Source organism: Tachyglossus aculeatus, unplaced genomic scaffold, assembly GCF_015852505.1.
Source record: "Tachyglossus aculeatus isolate mTacAcu1 unplaced genomic scaffold, mTacAcu1.pri scaffold_67_arrow_ctg1, whole genome shotgun sequence".
Classification (NCBI taxonomy): Eukaryota; Metazoa; Chordata; class Mammalia; order Monotremata; family Tachyglossidae; genus Tachyglossus; species Tachyglossus aculeatus.
The window spans coordinates 22,636-42,761 of NW_024045089.1; the positions used below are offsets into that span (position 1 = coordinate 22,636).

General features: G+C 48.6%; 1 protein-coding gene across 1 annotated transcript; it reads right to left on the reverse strand.

Moving 5' to 3' along the window:
* Nucleotides 1-10,942: 10,942 nt before the first annotated feature.
* On the reverse strand, nt 10,943-18,249 carry LOC119923889 (zinc finger protein 154-like). Its single transcript, XM_038743076.1, has 4 exons — nt 18,185-18,249; nt 16,630-16,729; nt 13,991-14,088; nt 10,943-12,191 (listed from the first exon to the last, which is right to left on the reverse strand). The coding sequence occupies exons 1-4, from the start codon at nt 18,247-18,249 to the stop codon at nt 10,943-10,945; spliced, it is 1,512 nt and encodes a 503-aa protein (XP_038599004.1).
* Nucleotides 18,250-20,126: the final 1,877 nt, after the last annotated feature.

A 20,126-nucleotide genomic window follows, 5' to 3' on the forward strand; every position in this document is an offset into this window, starting at 1 on the left:
AGGGCAGCCCCTCTTGCCCATTCTGCAGACACAACGGCGAGGCGCGCCACATTTACCCATCCCACAACCTGAAGGACGCCAAGGGCCGGGTGGTCCGCCCCATCCTCCGGGGCTACGTCTGCCCGCAGTGAGAAGCCTCCCAGGACACGGCCCACACCCGTCACTTCTGACCCCTGACCAGGAACGGCTTTACGTCCATCTACACCTACGGCCCGCGGAGCCCGCCGTCCAAGGCGGCCCCCGGGCCCAACCCGCCCAAGCCCAAGGGGAACCCGGGAGGGACGGCTCCCCAAGGGCCAACGTCCGCCCCAGGGGGCTGCTGAATTCCTGCGGGGACACGGGCAGGACCGCCGCCCCCGCCATCTTCCCGGCTCTTGCGTTGGCCGGGAGGATGCTCGGGTTCCGTCATAGTCGGGAGGCTGTTCTAAGCATTGCGACCGTGTTATTAATGTTATTAATAGTGCTATTGTCTTCCCTCCCAAACCCTGCCCTCTCCCTGACTTTCCCATCTCTGTTGACGGCACTACCATCCTTCCCGTCGCACAAGCCCTCAACCTTGGTGTCATCCTCGACTTCGCTCTCTCATTCACCCCTCACATCCAATCCGTCACCAAAACCTACCGGTCTCAGCTCCGCAACATTGCCAAGATCCGCCCTTTCCTCCCCATCCAAACCGCTACCCTGCTCGTTCAAGGTCTCATCCTATCCCCTCTGGACTACTGCATCAGCCTTCTCTCTGATATCCCATCCTCGTGTCTCTCCCCACTTCAATCCATACTTCTTGCTGCTGCCCGGATTGTCTTTGTCCAGAAACGCTCTGGGCATGTTACTCCCCTCCTCAAAATTCTCCAGTGGCTACCAATCAATCTGCGCATCAGGCAGAAACTCCTCACCCTGGGCTTCAAGGCTCTCCATCACCTCGCCCCCTCCTACCTCACCTCCCTTCTCTCCTTCTACAGCCCACCCCGCACTCTCTGCTCCTCTGCTGCTAATCTTCTCACAGTGCCTCGTTCTCGCCTGTCCCGCCATCGACCCCCGGCCCACGTCATTCCCCGGGCCTGGAATGCCCTCCCTCTGCCCGTCCGCCAAGCTAGCTCTCTTCCTCCCTTCAAGGCCCTACTGAGAGCTCACCTCCTCCAGGAGGCCTTCCCAGTCTGAGCCCCTTCCTTCCTCTCCCTCTCGTCCCCCTCTCCATCCCCCCATCTTACCTCCTTCCCTTCTCCACAGCACCTGTATATATGTATATATGTTTGTACGTATTTATTACTCTATTTATTTATTTATTTATTTGTACATATCTATTCTATTTATTTTATTTTGTTAGTATGTTTGGTTTTGTTCTCTGTCTCCCCCTTTTAGACTGTGAGCCCACTGTTAGGTAGGGACTGTCTCTATATGTTGCCAACTTGTACTTCCCAAGCGCTTAGTACAGTGCTCTCCACACTGTAAGCGCTCAATAAATACGACTGATTGATTGATTGATTGATTGATTGCTATTAGCAGTGTTATTATTGAGTGGTGTTATTAATGAAGAAAATTTTCTTTAATATCTACATCTGTCTATCTATTTACCTATCTATAGATATATCTATATCTGAAATTCCGATATATCTATAGATAGCCGATATATCCGTATCTAGATATATAGATATAGACATATCTGTAGATGTCTGTATCTATAGATATCCATTTATATCTATATCTATCTATATAAAGAGACATATATATCTCTATATCTATACCTACCTGTCTGTCTGCCTGTCTATCTATCTATCTATCTATCTATCTATCTATCTATCTATATCATCTATCTACATGTCTTTATAGATGTCTATATCTATCTAGATAGATATATCTAACTATATATAGACATATCCATCTATCTCTATCTGAGTAGACAGATAGATAGAGATAGATGGATATATCTGTCTATATATATCTGAGATTCCGATATATCTATAGTGATTCATTCATTCATTCAATCATATTTATTGAGAGCTTACTGTGTGCAGAGCATAGTACTAAGCTCTTGGGAAGTACAAGTTGGCAACATATAGAGATGTTCCCTACCCAACAGCGGGCTCACAGTCTAGAAGGGGGAGACAGACAACAAAACAAAACATATTAACAAAATGAAATAAATAGAATAGTAAATATGTACAAGTAAAATAGAGTAATAAATCTGTACAAACATATATACAAGTGCTGTGGGGAGAGGAAGGAGGTAGGGCGGGGGGGTTGGGGAGGGGGAGAGGAATGGGGGGTTCAGTCTGGGAAGGCCTCCTGGAGGAGGTGAGTTCTCAGTAGGGCTTTGAAGGAAGGAAGAGAGCTAGCTTGGTGGATGTGCAGAGAGAAGGCATTCCAGGCCAGGGGGAGGACGTGGGCCGGGGGTCGACGGCGGGACAGGCGAGAACGTGGCACAGTGAGGAGGTTAGCGGCAGAGGAGTGGAGGGTGCGGGCTGGGCTGTAGAAGGAAATAAGGGAGGAGAGGTACGAGGGGGCGAGGTGATGGAGAGCCTTGAAGCCGAGAGTGAGGAGTTTCTCCCTGATGCGTAGGTTGATTGGTAACCACTGGAGAGTTTTGAGGAGGGGAGTAATATGCCCAGAGCGTTTCTGTACAAAGATGATCCGGGCAGCAGCGTGAAGTATAGACTGAAGTGGGGAGAGACAGGAGGATGGGAGATCAGAGAGGAGGCTGATGCAGTAATCCAGTCGGGATTGGATGAGAGATTGAACCAGTAGGGTAGCGGTTTGGATGGCGAGGAAAGGGCGGATCTTGGCGATGTTGCAGAGGCAAGAGCGGCAGTTTTTGGTGACGGATTGGATGTGAGGGGTGAACGAGAGAGCAGAGTCGAGGATGACACCAAGATTGTGGGCTTGAGAGACGGGAAGAATGGCAGTGATGTCAACAGTGATGGGAAAGTCAGGGAGAGGGCAGGGTTTGCGAGGGAAGATAAGGAGTTCAGTCTTGAACATATTGAGTTTTATATGCGGGCAGACATCCAGATGGAGATGTCCTGAAGGCAGGAGGAGACACGAGCCTGTAGGGAGGGAGGGAGAGCAGGGGCAGAGATGTAGATTTGGGTGTCATAAGTGTAAAGATGATAGTTGAAGCCGTGGGAGCGAATGAGTTCACCAAAGGAGTGAGTGTAGATAGAGAACAGAAGGGGACCAAGAACTGAACCTTGAGGAACCCCTACAATAAGGGGATGTGAGGGGGAGGAGGAGCCCGCAAAAGAGACTGAGAATGAACGGCCGGAGAGATAAGAGGAGAACCAGGAAAGGACAGAGTCTGTGAAAACAAGGTTGGATAGCGTGTTGAGGAGAAGGGGGTGGTACACAGTGTCGAAGGCAGCTGAGAAGTAGAGGAGGATTAGGATAGAGTAGTTACTCAATATACCTATAGCTAGCTATATAGATGTAGGCATATCTCTATATCTCTAGATATAGACATATAGAGATATAGCTATATATCTATAGGTAGATATATCTCCACCTTCCTTTCATCTACCGGGCATTTGGAAGGTGCGGGATTAGATGGGGAGAAAATATTGTGGGTCCCTCAGTCATTAATCCTGATCATTAGGGTCGGTGTGCAGCACTTATTATATGTCCAGCCCTGGGGTAATACAGGAATAATAATAACCGTGATACTTGTTAAACCTTTCTGTAAGAATGTGAGCTTCAACTGGGACAGAGACTGTGTCCAACATGATTAACTTGTATCTCCAGCGCTTAGAACAGTGCTATGGCACATAAAAAGCATTTAACAAATACCGTCATTATTAATCCCAGCGATTAGAACAGTGCTTGGCACGTAGTAAACGCTTAAGAAGTACCATTGTTATTAGAATTCTGCAGCATCTTATCCCAGGGCTTAGAGCACAGAGCCTCATGGGTAATGGACAATGCCACTGAGCCCTGAAAGGTCACAAGACTTCCCGTCAGTTCCCAAAGCTCCAAGACTCCCAGGGAGGCAGGGAGAAGGACACAGGCTTGGAGGGTAAAGAAGAGAGAGTTAATAATAATTCATGGTATTCGTTGAGAAGCCGTGTGGCCCAGTGGATAGAACCGAGGCCTGGGAGTCAGAACAACCAACGTTCAAATGCCGGCTCCGTCATTTATCTGCTGCGTGATCTTGGGCAAGTCACTTCACTTCTCTGAGCCTCGGTTCCCTCGTCTGTAAAATGGGGATGAAGACTGTGAGCCCCCTGTGGGACAGGGCTGTGTCCAATCTGACTATTTTGTCTCTACCCCAGTGCTTATAACGGTGCCCGACACACAGGAAATGCTTAACAAATGCCGTAAAAATCCTTAGTTTGTGCCTCGTACTGTACTAAGCACTCGGGTTGATGATAATCAATATTATCATTATTATTGTAGTTTTGTTAATAATGATAATAATAATAATAATAATAATAATAATAATAATAATAACGGTGGTATTTGTTAAACACTTACTCTGTGCCAGGCACTTTTCTAAGCACTGGGGTAGACACGAGGTAATCAGGTTGTCCCACGTGGGTCTCACAGTTTTCATCCCCGTTTTCCAGATGAGGGAACCGAGGCACAGAGAAGTGAAGTGACTGGCCCAAATTCACCCAGCTGACAGGTGGCGGAGCTGGGATTCGAACCCACGACCTCTGACTCCCAAGCCCGGACTCTTTCTACTAGGCCACACTGTTTGGTAAGGTAGCGTGGGAAAGGGGAAAGATGGTCAAAACTTTGAATGGGGGGTGGGGCGGTGGAGGAGCTGTTTCATTAAATGCCCTCTTCTTCTCCAACTGGTTTCGTTGAGCAACTCTGTTGTCTCGGGCTCTCCCAAGCTCTTTGCACAGTGCTCTGCACGCAGTAAGCGCTCGATAAATACCATTGATTGACTGATTAATTGATAGAATGGGCAAGCCATCCCCAAATAACAGTTCCCCTGTTAGGTGGCTGTCAAGTATGATTGCCTTCAGTCAATTCACCGAGAGTCTTCACAGTCATTCATTCAATCGTATTTATTGAGCACTTACTGTGAGTCCCTCGGAGTGCAAAGAAGCATCGTGACCTAGAGGAAATATCCCAGATCTGGAAGTCGGGAGATCTGAGTTTTAATCACAGCTCCACACTTGTCTGCCGGATGACCGTGGACAAGTCACTTCACTTGTCGGTGCCTCAGTTTGCTCCTCTCTAAAGTGGGGCGTGTGTGAAGGTTATGGGAGCGAGGCAATCAGCTGACAGCAGACCGTACTTGTGAAGGTTTAGCACTGATATTCTGCATCGTTTCTTCTCAACTGCAGGGCGGTAAAATAAATTCTAGGTGCTGATGATGATAATAGTATTTGTTAAGCACTTACTGCGAGCCAGGCACAAAGTTACATGCACAAGTGATTTGAGGTTGAACTGTGTTTAGATACACAGTGGGTACATAGGTGATGCTGTTGGGAGGGAAAGAGGGGTAATGAGAGATTAGTCCGGGAAGACTTCCCGGAAGAGGTGATTTTAGGATGACAGATGGGAAGGAGGGGGGAATTCCAGGGAGGAACATTAACGGGTTTTCACCTCAACCTTCTACACCACGCAGTGTGACTTAGTGGGAAGAGCCTAGGTCTGGGTGTCAGAAGACCTGGGTTCGAATCCCGCCTCTGCCACTTGCTTGACCTGTGACCTTCGCAAGTTACTTAGAGAAGCCGCATGCCCTAGTGGATTCAGTGCTCTGCACACAGTAAGCACTCAATAAATACTATTGATTGGTTGGCGTGAAGGAGAATGCAAATCAATTAAAACGCCACTACTTTTCTGGCATTGGGCTTATTTCTGCAAATGAAACCGTATGTAGCTTTAGCCCATTTCACAGCTGGGCCACCTCATTCTTTTGAAGTAATGGAAACGGACACATACACACAGATTTTTTCTTATTTATTATTACAACATTCTCTGCCCAATTATCCCCAAACCTCTACACACATGAACACATTCAAACACACACTCACCCGTAAATACAGCCGTCTTTAACATTTTTATATAGAAGGCTGGACACGTTCTGCTGGAGGAGACTGGCCATCCCGAAAGCCATTTCGGTGCCGTTTGTGCTGTGTAGCTTCAGACTGGGATCAGATGGTTATTTCTGGAGAGCGATCTGGGCAGGGGGAGAGGAGTAGAGACACAAGGAGAGAGAAAGTGGTGCGCTCTCCAAGAGTATGTCTCTGTGCCACTTATAATAATAATAATAATGATGGCCTTTATTAAGCGCTTACTATGTACAAAGCACTGCTCTAAGCGCTGGGGAGGTTACAAGGTGATCAGGTTGTTCCACGGGGGGGCTTACTTACAGTCTTAATCCCCATTTTACAGATGAGGTAACTGAGGCCCTGAGAAGTTAAGTGATTGCCCAAAGTCACACAGCTGACAATTGGTGGAGCCGGGAGTTGAACCCATGATCTCTGACTTATAGGATGCATCACAGTGCTCTGCACAGAGTAAGCGCTCAATAAATACCGATGATGGAGAAACAGTGTGGCCTAGTGGATAGAACCCAGACCTGGAAGTCAGAAAGACCTGGGTTCTAATCTCGGCTCTAATATTCATCTGTCGTGTGACCTTACTAGAACCCAGCCAGCACACTTTGCTCCTCTAACGCCAACCTACTCACCATAACTCGATCTCATGTCTTTCACCGCCCACCTCTCGCCCATGACCCGCCTCTGGCCTGGAACGCCTTACCTCCTCATACCCAACAGACAATGGCTCTGCCCGCCTTCAGAGACTTATGGAAGGCGCATCTCCTCCAGGAGGCCTTCCCTGACTAAGTCCTCCTTTCCTCTTCTCCTGCTCCCTCAGAGTCACTTTGATTTGCTCCCATTTTTCAAAATACGATTGAATGAATGAATCCTCCTTTCCAGGGCCAACGTACTTGTGTCCATATCTTCTAGTCTGTGAGCCCTCTGTGGGCAGGAATTTTTTTAATGGCATTTATTAAGCGCTTACTACGTGCAAAGCACTGTTCTAAGCGCTGGATAGGTTATAAGGTGATCAGGTTGTCCCACGAGGGGCTCACAGTCTTAATCTCCATTTTACAGATGAGGGAACTGAGGCCCAGAGAAGTGAAGTGACTTGCCCAAAGTCACACAGCTGACAATTGGCAGAGCCGGGATTTGAACCCATGATCTCTGACTCCAAAGCCCGTGCTCTTTCCACTGAGCCATGCTGAACCATATTTATTGAGCGCTTACTGTGTGCAGAGCACCATACTAAGCGCTTGGGAAGTACAAATCAGCAACATATAGAGACGGTCCCTACCTAACAATGGGCTCATACTATAGCAGGGGGAGACAGACAATCTATGAATGACAATCATCCCTCTATTTGTTGCTGAATTGTACTTCCCAAGCGCTTACTACAGTACTCTGTACACAACGCTCAATAAATACAGCTGAATGAATGAATCGGTTATTTATTCATATTAATGCCTATCTCCCTCTCTAGACTGTAAGCTCGTTGTGGGTAGGGAATGTGTCTGTTATATTGTACTCTCCCAAGCTCTTAGTACAGTGCCCTGCACACAGTAAGCGTTCAATAAATACAACTGACTGACCGACTGATTACCCCAGAGACACAGCAGGAGGCGGAGGGATGGGAGATCCTTGAGACACAAACAAAAGTGTCAAGCACTGTTCTAAGTACTGGGGTAGATACAGAGAAGCAGTGTGGCCTAGTGGAAAGGTCAAGGGCCTGGGAGTCAGAAGACCTGGGTTCTAATCCCGGCTCCACCACTTGTCTGCTCTGTGGCGTTGGCAAGTCACTTAACTTCTCTGTGCCTGTTTTCTCATCTACAAAATTGAGATTCAACACCCGAGACCCTTGTGGGACCTGATGATCCAATATCTAACCCAGTGCTTAGTACAGTGCTTGACCCATAGTAAGTTCGTAACAAATACCAGAGTTATTATTATTCCATTTAATCAGGTCAGACAGTCTCTTTCCTCCGTGGTGCTCTGTGGTGAAAGGATGAGCAGATATGTAAACCCCCTTTTACAGATAAAGAAACTGAGGCATTGTGAAGCTAAAGTGACTTGACCAAGCTCCTCTGAAATCATTCACTCAATCCATTGTATTTATTGATAATAATAATAATAACGATGGCATTTATTAAGCGCTTACTATGTGCAAAGCACTGTTCTAAGCGCTGGGGAGGTTACAAGGTGATTGGGTTGTCCCACGGGGGGCTCACAGTCTTAATCCCCATTTTACAGATGATGTAACTGAGACACAGAGAAATTAAGTGACTTGCCCAAAGTCACACAGCTGACAATTGATGGAGCAGGATTTGAACCCATTACCTATGACTCCAAAATCTGTGCTCTTTTCCACTGAGTCACGCTGCTCCTTCTGAGCACTTACGATGTACAGAACACTACTAAGCACTTCAGAGAGTCCAATATAACAGAGTTGGTAGACGTGTTCCCTGCTCAGAAGGACCTTACAGACACTAATCAATCAATCAATGGTATTTATTGAGCAATTACTGTGTGAAGAGCACCGTACTGAGTGCTACAGAGAGTCCAGTACAGCAGAGTTGGTTGACACTCTCCCTGCCTACAAGGGGCTTGTGAGGAGGGGACAGACAATAACCAGTCAACAATCAACTGATGGTATTCATTGACCACTTACTGTGTGCTGAGCACTGTACTAAGCACTTCAGAGAGCCAGTCAATTAGGGAATTGTATTTATTGAGTGCTTACTGTGTGCAGAGCACTGTACTGAGCCCTTGGGGGAGTTCACCATAACAATATAACAATATCACAGACAGACTATAACAGAGAATCCAATACAACAGAGTTGCCTGCCAATAAGGGGTTTAGAGACTGGATGGGGGGGACAGAGCACTGTACTAAGCGCTGAGAAGCAGTGTAGCCTAGTGGATAGATCACCAGCCTGGATATCAGAATGACCTAGGCTCTAATCCCGGCTTTTTTGCTGTGGGTATTTGGGCAAGTCACTTCACCTCTCTGGGCCTCAAGTCACTTCACTTCCCTGTGTCTCAGTTCCCTCATCTGTAAAATGGGGATGAAGACTGTGATCCTCCCGTGGGACAAGCTGATCACCTTGTAACCTCCCCAGCGCTTAGAACAATGCTTTGCACATAGTAAGCCCTTAATAAATGCTACCATTATTATTATTATTATTATCTATAAAATGGCGATTAAAATTGTGAGCTCCAAGCGGGACATGGACTGTGTCCAACCTGATCAGCTGGTATCTACTCTAGAGCTTAGTACAGTGCCTGGCACATAGTACGTGCTTAACACATATCATTTAAAAGAAAAAATGAATGCCTGGAAATCCCTCTGGCAGCGGGGCAGCTCTAGCCTACTCACCTCATGCTCATGCTGGCTGGGAGGGCGGCTCTCAGAGAGTCAGGTTCTGGGGGATGAGGCTCCATTTATCAGCTGTTCTCTTCGTCTCTCCCTCAGCGGGCGACTAGTATGTATCTAAATGAGTCGTGGAGCATTAACACGCTCTGACAGTCAGACAAGCTCATCTCCGGAGGACCCCGGAAGGTCCCGACAACGTAAGACAAGATGGCTCACCCACCCTTCCGCCGTCTATTGCTGATGGACTCATCGGAGGCCGCTCTGAGGAGATAGAGGCCGCTCTGCGGATGTAGACAAGATGGCTCACCCACCCTTCTGCCGTCTATTGCTGATGGACGCATCGGAGGCCGCTCTGAGGAGATGGAGGCCGCTCAGTGGAGACAGAGAGAGCTCTGAGTAGACAGAGACCTCTCAGGGGACAGTGGCCGCTCTGAGGAGACGGAGACCACTCTGAGGAGATGGAGGCTTCTCTGAGGAGATGGAGGCCTCTCTGGGGAGACAGAAGGCACTCTGAAGGGACAGAGGTCACTCTGAGGAGGCAGAGGCCACTCAGTGGAGACGGAGACAGAGACCACTCTGAGGAGATGGAGGCCTCTCTGAGGAGATAGAAGACGCTCTGAAGGGACAGAGGTCACTCTGCGGAGACAGAGGCTGCTCAGTGGAGACAGAGACAGCTCAGAGTAGACAGAGACCACTCTGAGGAGACAGAGACCGCTCTGAAGAGATGGAGGCTGCTCTGCAGAGATGGAGGCCGCTCTGAGGAGATGGAGACCGCTCGGAGGAGACAGAGACCATTCTGAGGGGACAGAGGCCGCTCTGCAGAGACGGAGGCCGCTCAGTGGAGACAGAGACAGCTCTGAGTAGACAGAGACCACTCTGAGGAGACAGAGACCACTCTGAAGAGACGGAGGCCACTCTGAGGGGACGCAGGTCGCTCAGTGGAGAGACAGCTCTGAGTAGACAGAGATGGCTCAGAGGAGACAGAGACTGCTCTGAAGAGATGGAGGCCACTCTGAGGATATGGAGGCTGATCAGAGGAGACGGAGACCACTCGGAGGAGACAGAGACCGCTTTGAGGAGATAGTGGCCACTGGCCTGCCGGGGGACCTTGGGTAAGTCACTGATCCTCGCTCCATCACGTTTCCTCACCTCAAAACGGAGCTACGACATCCGTTCTCCCCCTTTCTTAACTGGGCATCTTCGGTGCTTCAGGGACTGCATCAGCTGTGACTTTTTTTAATGATACTTTTTAGTGCTTTCTATGTGCCAAAGACCTTACTAACTGCTGGGCTAGTTACAAGATAATTGGGTCCTACATGGGGCTCACAGTCTAGCTAGGAGGGAGCCCAAGTATTGAATTTGCATTTTACTCAGTCAGTCAGTCGCATTTATTGAGCACTTACTGCGTGCAGTGTGCCGTATAAAGTACCACACAACAATAAATGGACATACTCCCTTCCCGCAATGAGCAGACATTAACATAAATTACACAGATGAGGGAACTGAGGCACGGAGAAGCGAAGTGACCTGCACGCAGGTAAATTTCCCCAAGAACATCGCCTTCCTTAAGGACTGAGAACTACTACACGGGGGATTTTTCTTCCGTGTGAGTTCTCCGGGGACCGACCACGGCCGAGGTTTGGCCGAAAGCCTTTTGACGCCCGTTCCGTCTATGGACTTTCGCTCCGTTGTGAACCTCCTGGTGGTTAATGAGGGTTGACCCTTGACCAAAAGCCTTCCCGCACTCGGCACATATGTATGGTTTCTCTCCAGTATGAATTCTCCAGTGGTTCACCAGGTCTGAGCCCTGACTGAAGCCTTTTCCGCAGTCGTCACATCTGTAGGGCTTCTCCCCAGTGTCGATTCTCTGGTGTTTAATGAGGGTCGAAGAGTCCCCGAAAGCCTTCCCGCAGCCGCCGCACCTGTAAGGCCTCTCCCCGGTGTGACTCTTCTGATGCGTCGCCAGGACGGTGTGGTCACTGAAGGCCTTCCCACATCGGCCGCAGCGATAGGGTCTCTCTCCCACGTGGATCCTCTGGTGCCTCGTCCGGGCCGAGTTCTGACTGAAGACCTTTCTGCACTCGTTACATCCGTGGGGCTTCTCTCCGGTGTGAATCCTCTGATGGTTGATGAGCATCGAGCGATCGCCGAAGGCCTTCCCACACTGGTCACACCCGTAGGGCCTGGCCCCGGTGTGAATCCTCTGGTGGTTGATGAGGATGGAGCGTTGCCTGAAGGTCTTCCCGCACTCGCTGCACCCATACTGCTTCTCTCCCGTGTGGATCCGCTGGTGCTTGATGAGGGTCGAGGAATCCCGGAAGGCCTTGCTGCAGTGGCCACAGAGGTAGGGCTTCTCGCGGGTGTGGATCCTCCGGTGTTTTGTCAGGGCTGAGTGCTCGCTGAAGACCTTCCCGCACTCGCTGCATCGGTAGGGTTTCTCCCCGGTGTGAATCCGCCAGTGGGTCATGAGCACCGAGTGGTCGCTGAAGGCCTTCTCGCACTCGTGACACCTGTAGGGTTTCTCTCTGGTGTGGATTCTCTGGTGCGTAACAAGGGTGGAGTGTCGACTGAACGCTTTTCCGTATTCCTTACAGCTGTGAGACCCCAGGGAGGACTTCTTATGGGGCTCTCCGGGGACCCCCAAACCGGCATCCCGCCCGGGAACTTTTCTCCGTCTCCCATCTTCCCGGCTCTGTCCCTCCATGGAAGGCCCGGGGGTGGTCTGGGAGAACTTCCCGGAGACCGCCCCGTGGGAAACGGCTTCCCTGTTCCCCTCCGGCTTCTGGGAAATGGCTTCCCTGTCCCCCTCCGGCTTCCGGGCAATGGGCTCGCTGGTTTCAGTTGGGGTTTTACAATTTGGAATGGACAGAAATGGAAAAGTCAGCCATCTCTCGGGTTGCTTATTCGGGTTACGGGAGTGAACGTGGTAACTTGTCTACCAACGGATAGATTTGCGGCGGGGTGGGGGCGGTGTCGACCAGTCGATCGATCGATTGAGCGCTTGATATTTCTTCAGTCGTATTTATTGAGGTTAGTCCAGTGCTCTGCACACAGTAAGCCCTCAAAATATATGACTGAATGAATGAATTGAGCGATTGAGTGCTTGATATTCCTTCAGTCGTATTTATTGAGCTTAGTCCAGTGCTCTGCACACCGTAAGCGCTCAATAAATACGACTGAATGAACAAATTGAGTGATTGAGCGCTTGATATTCCTTCAGTCATATTTATTGAGCTTAGACCAGTGCTTTGCATACAGTAAGCACTCAACAAACACGACTGAATGGACGAATTGAGCGATTGAGCGCTTGATATTCCTTCAGTCATATTTATTGAGCTTAGTCCAGTGCTCTGCACACAGTAAGCGCTCAAAAAATATGATTGAATGAACGAATTGTGCGATTGAGCGCTTGATATTCCTTCAGTCATATTTATTGACCTTAGTCCAGTGCTCTGCACACAGTAAGCGCTCAATAAATACGATTGAATGAATGAATTGAGCGATTGAACGCATGATATTCCTTCAGTCGTATTTATTGAGCTTAGTCCAGTGCTTTGCACACAGTATGCGCTCAATAAATACTAAGCGCTTGGGAAGTACAAGTCGGCAAAATCTACCCCACAACGGGCTCCCAGTCTAGAAGGGGGAGACAGACAACAAAACCAAACACATGGACAGGTGTCAAGTCGTCAGAGCAAACAGAATTAAAGCGGATGCACATCATTAACCAAATAAATAGAATATGTACAAGTAAAATAGAGTGATAAATCTGTAGAAACATCTATACAGGTGCTGTGGCAAGGGGAAGGAGGTAGGGCGGGGGGCATGGAGGGTGGAGAGGAGAAAGGTGGTTTAGTCTGGGAAGGCATCTTGGAGGAGGTGAGCTCCCAAGCGCTCAGTACAGTGCTCTGCCAATAGTAAGCACCCAATTCATTCATTCATTCAATCGTATTTATTGAGCGCTTACTGTGTGCAGAGCACAGGACTCCCGAAGGGATGCATGAGAGGCCAGGCTGCTTCTCCAGTGTGGCTCAGTGGGAAGAGCCTGGGCTTTGGAGTCAGAGGTCATGGGTTTGAACCCGGCTCCTCCACTTGTCAGCTGGGTGACTGTGGGAAGTCACTTCACTTCTCTGGGCCTCAGTTCCCTCATCTGTCAAATGGGGATGAAGACTCTGAGTCCCCCGTGGGACAACCTGATCACCTTGTAACCTCCCCAGCGCTTAGAACAGTGCTTTGCACATAGGAAGCACTTAATAAATGCCATTATTATTATTATTATTATTATTATTATTATTATTATTATTATGCATGAGAGTCCAGGCTGTTTCTCCAGGGTGGCTCAGTGGGAAAAGCCCGGGCTTTGGAGTCAGAGGTCATGGGTTCGAACCCCGCTCCGCCACTTGTCAGCTGGGTGACTTTGGGCAAGTCACTTCACTTCTCTGGGTCTCAGTTCCCTCATCTGTCAAATGGGGATGAAGACTGTGAGCCCCCCGTGGGACAACCTGATCACCTTGTAACCTCCCCAGTGCTTAGAACAGTGCTTTGCACATAGGAAGCGCTTCATAAATGCCATTATCATTATTATTATTATTACTGTTATCCATCGAATGAAAACCCCCTGGCTGCTCGCCAGCCGAGGTCAAAGTGCTCACCGAGGGAGAGGAGGTTCTGGTAGTTCTCCAGAGTCACGTCCCAGTAGAGGCGGCGCTCGGTGGGCCCCAGTTTCGTCTACTCCTCGGGGCTGAAGGTCACGGCCACGTCCTCGAACGTCAGCGACCCCTGAAAGGTCACAGCATCTCCTCGCTCGGTTCCTGACCCGTTCCCCCTCGCCCCCCTCGGGGAGTTGGGGAGATGGGGGGGCTGCAACCAGTACTTAGCACAGCGCCTGGCACAGAGTTAAGCGCTTAACAATATCACAAGTATTATTATTATCAGCAGGGTTGGAGGAGCCCACTGTTGGGCAGGGACCTCCTCTATATGTTGCCAACTTGGACTGCACAAGCGCTTAGTACAATGCTCTGCACACAGTAAGCGCTTAATAAATACGATTGAATGAATGAATGAATGAAAGGAGAAAAACATTCATAAATATGATTGAATGAATGAATGAAAGGAGAAAAACATTCATTCATTCATTCAATCGTATTTATTGAGCGCTTACTGTGTTTGGAGCACTGTACTAAGCACTTGGGAAGTCTAAGTTGGCAACATCTAGAGACGGACCCTACCCAACAGTGGGCTCACAGTCTAGAAGGGGAAGACAGAGAATTAAACAAAACATATTAACAAAATAAAATAAATAGAATAAATATGCACAAATAAAAGAAATAAATATAGTAATAAATAAAATAAATAAAACAAAGGAGCCCGTCATCATTGGTATTTATCATTCATTCATTCAATCGTATTTATTGAGCGCTTACTGTGTGAGGCGCACTGTACTAAGCACTTGCATTTATCGAGCACTCACTATGAGAAGCAGCGTTGCACAGTGGAAAAGAGCCCGGGCTTTGGAGGCAGAGGTCATGGGTTCAAATCCCGGCTCCGCCAATTGTCAGCTGGGTGTCTTTGGGCAAGTCACTTCACTTCTCAGTGCTTAGAACAGTGCTTTGCACATAGTAAGCACTTAATAAATGTCATTATTATTATTATTATTCTCTGGGCCTCAGTTCCCTCATCTGTCAAATGGGGATGAAGACTGTGAGCCCCATGTGGGACAACCTGATCACCTTGTAACCTCCCCAGCGCTTAGAACAGTGCTTTGCACATAGTAAGTGCTTAATAAACGCCATCATCATTATTATTATTCTCTGGGCCTCATCTGTAAAATGGGGATTAAGACTGTGAGCCCCTAGTGGGACAACTTGATCACCTTGTAACCTCCCCAGTGCTTAATAAATGCCATCATTATCATTATTATTCTCTGGGCCTCAGTTCCCTCATCTGTCAAATGGGGATGAAGACTGAGCCCCATGTGGGACAACCTGATCACCTTGTAACCTCCCCAGCTCTTAGAACAGTGCTTTGCACATAGTAAGCGCTTAATAAATGCCATCATTATTATTATTATTCTCTGGGCGTCATCAGTAAAATGGGGATTAAGACTATGAGCCCCCAGGGGGACAACCTGATCACCCTGTAACCTCTCCAGCGCTTAGAACAGTGCTTTGCACATAGTAAGAGCTTAATAAGTGCCATCATTATTATTATTATTATGTACAGAGCACTGTCCTGGGTACATGGGAGAGCACGATGCAATAGTTGGTTGACACGCTCCCTGTCCACAACCAGCTTACAATCTAGAGGCCTGGCACATAGTGAGCGCTTAACAAATACTACTATTACTATTCTTAATAATAATGATAATGATGATAATAATAATAGGAATGGTATTTGTTAAGCGCTTACTATGTGCCAAGCACTGTTCTAAGCGCTGGGGGAGATACTAGGTCATCAGGTTTTCCCCCGGGGGGCTCCCAGTCTTCATCCACATTTGACAGAGGAGGGAACTGAGGCACAGGGAAGTGAAGCGGCTTGCCCAAAGTCACCCAGCTGAGAAGTGATATTAGAGGGAGAGACAGGCGTCTGTCAATGGATGAATGGTATTTATTGAGCGCTTACTTTGCGCAGAGCACTGGACTAAGGGTTTGGGAGAATACAGTGCAACAGAGATGGTGGGCACATTCATTCATTCAGTCAGTCATTCAATCGTATTTATTGAGCGCTTACTGTGTGCACAGCACTGTACTGAGCGCTTGGGAAGTACAAGTCGGCAACACATAGAGACGGTCCCTACCCAACAGTGGGCTGACAGTCTAGAAGGGGGAGACAGACAACAAAACAAAACATATTAACCATATAAAATAAATAGAATAAATATGTAGAAATAAAATAAATACATAAATAGAGTAATAAATATGTACAAACATATATACAAGTGCTGTGCGGAGAGGCAGGCATACATTAATCAAGCTATCGGTGGTATTTATTGAGCACTTCTTGTAGTAAATGTAGCTTTGTATTGTTGTATTGTCCCCTCCCAAGCGTTTAGCCCAGTGCTCTGCACACAGTATGCGCTCAATAAATACGTCGGAATGAATGAATGAATGTAGAGCACTGTACTAAGCTCTTAGGAGAGCACAGTACAAGAGAGTTGTAGACACGTTCCCTGCACACAACAAGCTCACGGTCTAGAGGACGAGAAGTTGAGACTGCCACCCTGATTGTTTTGCGTCTACCCCAGCGTTTAGTACAGTGTCTACCCCGCACGGAGATGGGGGGAGTATCCAACCGGGAGCGTACGTCCAGTCCAGTCTGGGCCCGGGTCCGGAACTCAGGCCACCCTTGGGACGCTGCGAGGGGGAGCTCGCTGCGGGCAAGGAGGGCGTCTGCTTATTGTCCCACTGTCCTCTCCCGAGCGCTTGGTACAGTGCTCCGCACATAGCAAGCGCTAAATAAATACGACTGAATGGAGAAGCAGCGTGGCTCAGTGGACAGAGCCCGGGCTTCGGAGTCGGAGGTCATGGGTTCGAATCCCGGCTCCACCATATGTCTGCTGTGTGACCTTGTGCAAGTCACTTCACTTCTCTGTGCCTCAGTTACCTCATCTGTAAAATGGGGATTGACTGTGAGCCCCACCTGGGACAACCTGATCACGCTGTATCCCCCCCAGCTCTTAGAACAGTGCTTTGCACATAGTAAGCGCTTAACAAATGCCATCATTATTATTATTATTAGGTCATGGGTTCTAATCCCAGCTCTGCCAATTAATAATAACAATAATAATGGCATTTATTAAGCGCTTTAATCCCCCCATTTACCTCCTTCCCTTCCCCACAGCACCTGTATATATGTATATATGTTTGTACATATTTATTACTCTATTTATCTATTTATTTTACTTGTACATATCTATTCTATTTATTTTATTTTGTTCGTATGTTTGGTTTTGTTCTCTGTCTCCCCCTTTTAGACTGTGAGCCCACTGTTGGGTAGGGACTGTCTCTATATGTTGCCAAGTTGTACTTCCCAAGCGCTTAGTACAGTGCTCTGCACATAGTAAGCGCTCAATAAATACGATTGATGATGATGATGATGTGCTCTTTCCACTGAGCAACGTTGCTTCATAACCCATTTCCTCTTGGGAAACCCAGCAACAATTTGTCCAAGTCTCATTGGACATTACCCCAGCGTTTAGAACAGTGCTTGGCACATAGGAAGTGCTTAACAAATGCCATTATTATTATTATTATTACTAATTGTTATTATTATTGTATTTGTTAAGCGCTTACTATGAGTCAAGAACAGTTTTAAACGCTGGGGTAGATACAGGTTAATCAGATTAGACCCAATCCCTGACCCTCATGGGGGCTCACAGTCTTAATCCCCATTTTACAGATTAAAATCTAGAAAAGTCTAGGAAGCAGCATGGTTTAGCAGAAAGAGCCCGGGCTCGGGAGTCCGAGGTCTTTGGTTCTCATCCCTGCCCCGCCACTTATCAACTGTGCGACTTTGGGCAAGTCATTTCGCTTCTCTGGGCCTCAGTTACCCCTTCTGGAAAATGGGGATGAAGTCTGTGAGCCCCAAGTGAGACACCCTGATTTACTTGCATCTATCCTGGCGCTTAGAACAGAGCTCGGCACATAGTAAGCGGTTAATACAAACCATCATTATTATTATTATTACAGATGAGGCAACTGAGGCATAAAGGAAGTGAAGTGACTTGCCCATGGTCACCCAGAAGACAGGTGGCAGAGCAGGATTAGAATCCAGGTCCTCTAACTCCTTCCACTGTTTCATGCTCAAATATTATTGATTGACTGACCTGCGTCTTTGGCTCTTTCCACAGTCACTCAAGGAAGACTCTGGGCACAGTTTGGGGGAAACCATGTCCCAGTAGAGGAAAAAATGGAATTGTACAGCCTTGATCTTGTTAAGATACACAAATCATCCGAGTCTTAGACTCCCTCTGGAAATGACTAGACGATACTAGACTGCAAACTCACCGTAGGCAGGGAATGTGCCTATTTTATTGTTACAGTGTACTCTCACAAGCGCTTAGTACAGGGCTCTGCACGCAGTAAGCGCTCCATAAATGAGTTCTCTGGCTCTTTTCACAGTCACTCAAGGAAGACTCTGGGTACAGTTTGGGGAAAACCATGTCCCAGTAGAGGAAAAATGGATTTGTACCGCCTTGATCTTGCTAAGGTACCCAAATCATCCGGGTATTAGACTCCCTCTGGCCATGACTAGACGATACTAGACTGCAAACTCACCGTGGGCAGGGAATGTGCCTATTTTATTGTTACAGTGTACTCTCACAAGCGCTTAGTACAGGGCTCTGCACGTAGTAAGCCCTTCGTAAATAAGTTGATTGTTTGAGCCACTAATCAACTGATTTGGCAGCGATTGCGTATGTATTTTGCAAGCCGCTGACGAGACCGTTTAACGGTGCCCATCCGTCCCGTTTTCCTTCCAGGACAATCGTACGGCGCTGAGAGAATTCCTGCTCCTGGGATTCTTGGAGGTCCGGGAGCTGCAGCTGGTCCAGGCCGCGCTGTTCCTCCTGGTCTACCTGACAGCCCTGATGGGGAATCTCCTCATCGTCGCCGTCACCGTCCTCGACCGGCGCCTCCACACACCCATGTACTTCTTCCTCGGGAACCTGTCCGTCCTCGACATCGGCCTCATCTCCGTCACCGTCCCCAAACCCATCCACAACTCCCTGACGGACCAACGGTCCATCTATTATTGGGGCTGTGTGGCTCAAGTCTTCTTGGTGGTCCTGTTTTCTGGGTCCGAGCTGTTACTTCTAACGGTGATGTCCTACGACCACTATGCGGCCATCTGCCTCCCCCTGCGCTACGGGCTCATCATGGACCGAGGGGCCTGTGGGATGATGGCGGCCGCCTCCTGGCTCGTCGCGGGGCTCTTCGGGGCGATATACACAGCAGGGACGTACTCTTTGGGCTTCTACGGACTCCTAGAGGTCCAGCAGTTCTTCTGTGATGCCCACTCCCTCCAGAAGATCTCTTGTCCTGGGTCGCCCGTCGTCATCGATACCAGTGTCGCCTTTGGCGGCATCTTTTCTTACAGCTCTTTCATCTCCATCGTGGTCTCGTACACACGGATCTTCCAGGCCGTGCTGAGGATGCCGGCCGCCGAGGGCCGGGCCAAAACCTTCTCCACCTGTTTGTCCCATCTCGTCGTCGTGATTTTATTCGTAGCCAACGGAACCTTCACCTACCTCAAGCCCGTGTCTGACTGCCCCTCGGCCCTGGACCTGCTGGTGTCCATGTCCTACACCGTGGTTCCCCCCCTTCTAAACCCCCTCATCTACAGCCTGAGGAACCGAGACGTGATGGCCGCCCTGGGGAGGGTTTTCGGGGGGTGTCCATTTCTCCAGAATAAAGCCCCCCTCCATCTGCCCTGCCAGCGGCCCCCTGAGACGTTTCCTAGCCCCCTCCCCCTGTGCTGATCTCCCCCGCATCTCTTCTCTCCCTCCTCACCCTTCACCAACTTCCCAGCTTCCTCACCCTTCCCTGACCACAGTGGCCATTCTTTACTTTTTTATGGTATTGTTAAGCACTTACTAACCACTACCAATGATAATAATGGCATCGGTTAAGCGCTTACAACGTGCCGAGCACTGTTCTAAGCGCTGAGGAGGTTGCAAGGTGATCAGGTTGTCCCACGGGGGACTTAGACCAGTGCTTTGCACATAGTGAGCGCTTAATAAATGCCATTATTGTCATTAGTATTATCCC